Source organism: Lycium ferocissimum, unplaced genomic scaffold (assembly GCF_029784015.1).
Source record: "Lycium ferocissimum isolate CSIRO_LF1 unplaced genomic scaffold, AGI_CSIRO_Lferr_CH_V1 ctg638, whole genome shotgun sequence".
Lineage (NCBI taxonomy): Eukaryota > Viridiplantae > Streptophyta > Magnoliopsida > Solanales > Solanaceae > Lycium > Lycium ferocissimum.
This window is the reverse complement of record NW_026726335.1, coordinates 209,950-215,788: the sequence shown is the minus strand read 5'-3', so window position 1 is coordinate 215,788 and position 5,839 is coordinate 209,950. Positions and strand designations below refer to the sequence as shown.

Below are 5,839 nucleotides of genomic sequence, written 5' to 3'. Positions count from 1 at the left end.
TCAACGACAGAAACATTGAGGGGCCTGATGATACAATTTACAAAGAACTAAACGTCTTCAATTATTTTTGCTACAATTCAATATTGAATGATCGATCGATACAACAAAGATATATGTATACTACTATATAGTGGAAAGAATTCCGATCATGTTACTAAAACAAATAAAAGAAAGGTAACAACCATTTATGGAATATGGCCATTTCTAGCTCAGCTCATATACTGAGCTTAATTTTGTTCTACTATAAACAAAATCATCATGATAATTATAACTATGAAAATGATTAAATCCTTCTGGGATTGTAGAACCATTTCAATTATTCTTTAGGATCATTTGGTCTATAGAGTAGGATCGGTCGTTTGTTTGCTGCTTGGACTGGTCTGGAATTTGTATCAGATTCCTGCGAAGGAAAAAAAAAAAAAAAAAAAACCATGATTGAGAGAGCATTAGTAATTTAGTATTTATATCATCAGATTAAGATAACCCATAGTAACAAATAATTCTCTTATAATAAGCTTAACTCGGTAAAAGGGTTTAAGATATATACTGTTAGTATAACGCAGAATTTTCAGATTTTCAATAAGCGGCGTTGATATTCATAGAAGAAAGAACAAAAAATTAATTATCACATATGATATAAAACATATCTTGGCCCAATGGTTTAGTTCAGTATTAAGTTAGAAGAGCTCGTTGGTTCAATATTGCTTAACCACAATTTTAAGCAAAAGATGTTGTTTTTCCAAAAACATGCTTATGCTAAGGTTTAACCTCCAACATCAAAGACCAAAACTAGGCGCTAAACCATATATCTCACCAAAACATATTCTTTGTCAAGAGGTGTCGATTCTTTTATATATACATATATATAGTAAAATTTTCCGACGATACACCCCTTCGGTCAAAGTGCATGGGTCTGCCCCTGAGTATAAACAAATTAACTAGATATATAAGGGGTTATTATTCGGTTTTGCTAGTTACCATATCAGGCTTATTGCTACGAAAAGTTACATGTTATTGTAGGTTAACTTAATAAATTTGATGGTGTAAAATTTTTATATACTATTAGTGCAAAAAATAGTCCTGGGATAAAAATTTAATCTCCTTGTCCCACGTTTGGTTGGGATAAAATCGCGGCATAACTAATCCCGGATAAGTTATCCCGAAATCTTAAACTTATAGCATAGAAATCAATTATGATGTCAATGTATATTCTAAGTTAAATGTAATGGAGAATAATTGATAATTACTAGGCAATAATCATAATTCTAAATGCTAATAACATAGTTAATTTGGAATTGAAGTGTAGCAACTCACATCATGAACTGCCTCGCGGATTAGCTTCATTTGTTCTCTTGTGACAGTCCTCACCTAAGAAAACGTAAAGACGAAGTCGAATATTAACTTCAAAGTACGTTATAATAAAAGGACAACTTGGTGCACTAAATATTTAATTTGTGTTTAATTTAGAGTCCCAAAAAAGCCACGATGTATCAGTATTGAGGCGATTCTACGGCTCGAAACTCAAGACCTTCAAAGTTCCCGTTTGAACCCTTTGAACGTTACAATGAAGAAGAAAAAACCTTTGAAGTTTTGAAATTACCTTTCTTACAATAGTCCAGACAACATCTTGAGTGCAAGGAGGAACAGTCAACGAGCCAATATATCTGTAATATTTTCTGCTACCCAACTTTATTTCTTTTGGATCAATTGCTCCTATCTTTCTCTCCACACCTGTTGTATGTGCTAGAGCTTTTAAATCACCCTCGATCTGAAATCAAAGATCGACCATATTACATATACCGATAGTATTAAAGAATATTTACATTATTAGTGTAATTCGCTTGTAGTAAATTACATATCTTATATTATTAGGTTACTAATTCCACTAATTATGAATAATTATTTATAGTCATCTTCTAAGTCGTAACTTAATAGCGTAAATATTCTGGTGTATGAAAATTAACTCTGAGTTAAAAGTTGTGTTTAGTGTAATGTACCTTAGACAAGAAGGAATCAGCTCTTCCAATCTTGTACATTATTCCAACAACTGCAGTCTTTCCATCCTCACTTTCATGAACCAAATGAACCTCCAAATCAAATCTGCAGTTATTCATATAAAATGTCACTACTTAAATATGTAACCTCAAGAAGACTACAAACAAGAAAAAACAAGAAATTATAATATAATAATAATAATAATAATAATAATAATAATAATAATAAGGACCTTCTTCCATTGATAGTATGTTCAGAAGGTGAATGCCAATGAGCCTGATTGAGTTGATATTTTGTTCCATTTATCTCAATATGTCCAGCTCCACCTTCCCATCTTAACTGCAGTAATAAATAATTATATTCATCAAATTTATCACAAGAGAATAAAAATAAACCACTTGTTAAATATCATGAGAATTTTCCAAAATTTACGCATATAGTTACAGATTAATATAAGTTACTATTCAACGTAACGTCCACATAACTCCCCTCTTAATTTCAAGGAATTAAACACCTAACAATATTGTCGCATATTAAAAAATTAACTTGTTGCTTTTTTCACTGATTTTTCTCAGAGATAAGGTAGGTTAGGTTAAATAGTGAATAAGAATAACACCAAACAAAAAATAATGATTGTATATTTGATTAATTTCATGTAGTAGGTCAAGTTGTTGATAAAGAGCACCTATATAGTTCAGCATTACCAAACAAATTGGGTTTACTCCAACTTTATATGCCATTGAGGCTTGAAATTATCGCAAATCTAGAATTATGTTTACACCAAATTTATATAGTACTACACGGTCTGTTTGGTATGATGAAAGTGATTATTTTATATGAAAAATATTTTCCAAAAATATAATATTTTTCTATAAAATGTTTTATGTTCTTTGGTTCGGTGAGTTAAAGATATTTTCCAAAAAAAGTTATGTTAAAGAATAATAATATTTGCAAATCAGATAGTGTTTTGATGAAACATTTGAATATGTACTTTTACTACTAAGCAGTGTTGAGGATGAATAGGATCCTTCCATCCTTAATCATATTTCTCGATTTTGAACTCTAAAAATGAAAACTCCATGTAGGCTCTAGCTAGGGAACACTTCCCGCTTGGTGGGTCATGCATGACAAGAATTAATCCGAATTAGTCGAACAAGTAAATCTCAAATGCCAGATGGTCAAATCAAAGAATTGAGTATTAAAGATCATTTATAAGTGTGGTTGGAGCAACTTATAGGAAACAAAAAATTAAGGTCATTGTAAGAAAAATAATTTCCGTCAATTGGTAACGAAAGCCAGTTTTCCTTTTCTTGTAACCCAACAACAAAAAACAACTTATGAAATATACTTTTATAAAAAATGACACCCATCGTACCAAGCAGAATAAAAACTGTGATCTTTTTGTTCTTACCATCATATCATGTCCTCTATTCAAAAGAGTAGCATAGGATGATGCTTTGTAGCTTCTTTTAAGTCTTCCCAAATAAGAAACAACTTCAACTCTCTCATTCAAAAGATCAATTGGAGATTGCAATTTTCCAGAATTACACGTACTCCATTCTGGATGAATTTCACCCCAATGTGCTGGTCCATTCTCACTTTCTTCATCATAACTAAACTCACTTTCATCATCTGTAAAATAATAATGAAAATATTATAATTAGAACACATGATTGTTACAAAAGTAAACTGAGAGCAATAAAGGTTATGGTGGAGTGGTAAGTACTCCTTCATTCTTAAGCAGAGATATCGAGTTTGAGCCCTACTGGATATGAGTCGCCTTTATTAATTAGGGAGCGCTTTACCCAATGTAGGATTTTTCAAAGACGAATCCAAATTTAATCGGATCCAATTCGGGTACCGAATACTAATAGAAAACGAAAAAGAAAAAACTAAATTGAGACACAAACTAAAGATACTAACCAACTTCATGACATGTTGCAAGAAATAATGCACTTGTGAGAAGAAGAAAAGAAAGGAACAAGATTTTGTTGGTTCTTGCAAGCATTGTATCCATATTTTTCCCACTTTAGAAAAAGAACTTTGTGTTTTGTTGTTAAGGTAACTTTACCTTTAATGGATGCTTTTATAGAAGAAAAATTAAAGTTGCATTAATGGAAAGTAAAATGTGAAACTGACCAAGAAGATCTTAAAAGCTGTGCCTTTGACTATACTTTCTGTGTGAATTAAGAAGTTTCTAGCTATTTGTGAGCAGGTTTGAAGCATATGTTATTTCTGTTAATTAGAACATAAATACATAATACACATATTATAAATTAAAAGACAACAAACAGCCCCTTTTTCAAAAATATATTTCCTTGACTCTTCACGTTGGAAATTCTATTCAATTTTTAATCAAATTCGTTTGTTGAAAAAGGTCCCTTTTTAATTAATTTCTAGCTATTTGAGCTGGCTGAACATTTTTCTTCCAGTATTCAATATTTATATTGGAGTCCTAATAATTTGGGTTTGTGTTGCTTGTGCTCATTATAGGGCCGGGAAGCGATTCTTATAAGATTTTTTTTTTTAAAAAAATTTCGGGCTCGCACTTGAAATTTTTAATTAAGGATGGAGATATATTCTATCAATCCCAAAAAATTCTTGGTGGAAACATATCAAATATATCAGGTTTGAAGCATATGTTGTTTCTTTTACTGAAAACAAAATACAAATATGAAAAGACAACGGACAGCTCATTTTCAAATATATTTCCTCGACACTTCATGGTGGAAATTCTATTCAATTTTTAATCAAATTTGTTTTGTTGAAAAAAGGTCCTTTAATAAAATAAATTCTTTTTGTCTCTATGATTTTGTTGATATCGAATGCATGTTTTTTTTCCTGAATGATTCATTTGTCGTCACCATATTATTGCCCTTGTTTTAAAGCAAATAAAAAATTATTGCACTTGCACAATTGTCAGGGATACATTGTTTACTACTCCCTCAGTTTCAACTTATGTGAACCTATTTTCTTATTAGTTCGTGTAAAAAGAATTGTCACTTTCTATATTTGGAAACAATTTACCTTTATGCAGTGATTTATAGCCACATGTGACTCATTTAAAACTACATGTTTAAAAATCTTCTCTTCTTTCTTAAATTCCGTATCCAGTCAAATGGTTTCACATAAATTGAAACGGAAAAAATATCTAAGTATAGAAAATAAACCAAAAAAGGAGGAGTTTATCAAAGTGCAACTTGTTGGCTGCTGCGAGGAGTACTAGGATTTGGAATTCACCTTCCAATATTACCGCAACAAAATACTGTAACTTGCATGTAAAAAATATTGACAGTATCCCTTTGAATTCAACTTCTATACGTTGATACTTGATAGTATAAAAAAATTACTTATATGCTATCAGATTACCTAGATAATTTTACAAAACGTTTTTGAAAAGTGAAATTAATAATCTGAAAACTAAGATAGATTACTCGCCATAACAATTTATAAAGTACTAATTATGTAACTTTTTAGACCATCATATTTATAAGTTAAATCCTATGTCCTATAGTAAAAGATGTTCTCTTATAATTAATTAATCACATAACACTATGACGAAAATCAAACCTTAACATATGATCATGTGCTACAGACTGAAAATATGCTTTTTTTTTTAATTGCCACCTTCTAGACACCCTTGAGAAGCCTAGGAGACTAACTGCGTGTGGCTACACATTAATTAAATGCATTTTTCTGTTATTTAATTCGTTGATACTTGAAATTATTCTTTGACACAATGACATCTATAGGTAAGGTATATATGCTGATCGTTCTGATGACCTACCAAGTGTTTCTAGAACATTTCATTTCATTAATTAATAATAAGCATACAAACTTATGG

At 30.6% G+C, this 5,839-nt stretch overlaps 1 protein-coding gene across 1 annotated transcript; it reads right to left on the bottom strand.

Annotated features, from left to right (window-relative positions):
• Window positions 1-4,073, bottom strand: LOC132045242 (alpha carbonic anhydrase 7-like). The gene is made up of 7 exons (XM_059435793.1): window positions 3,919-4,073; window positions 3,407-3,627; window positions 2,228-2,334; window positions 1,998-2,100; window positions 1,601-1,768; window positions 1,315-1,368; window positions 1-400 (listed from the first exon to the last, which is right to left on the bottom strand). The coding sequence occupies exons 1-7, from the start codon at window positions 4,010-4,012 to the stop codon at window positions 317-319; spliced, it is 831 nt and encodes a 276-aa protein (XP_059291776.1). The 5' UTR covers window positions 4,013-4,073; the 3' UTR covers window positions 1-316.
• Window positions 4,074-5,839: the final 1,766 nt, after the last annotated feature.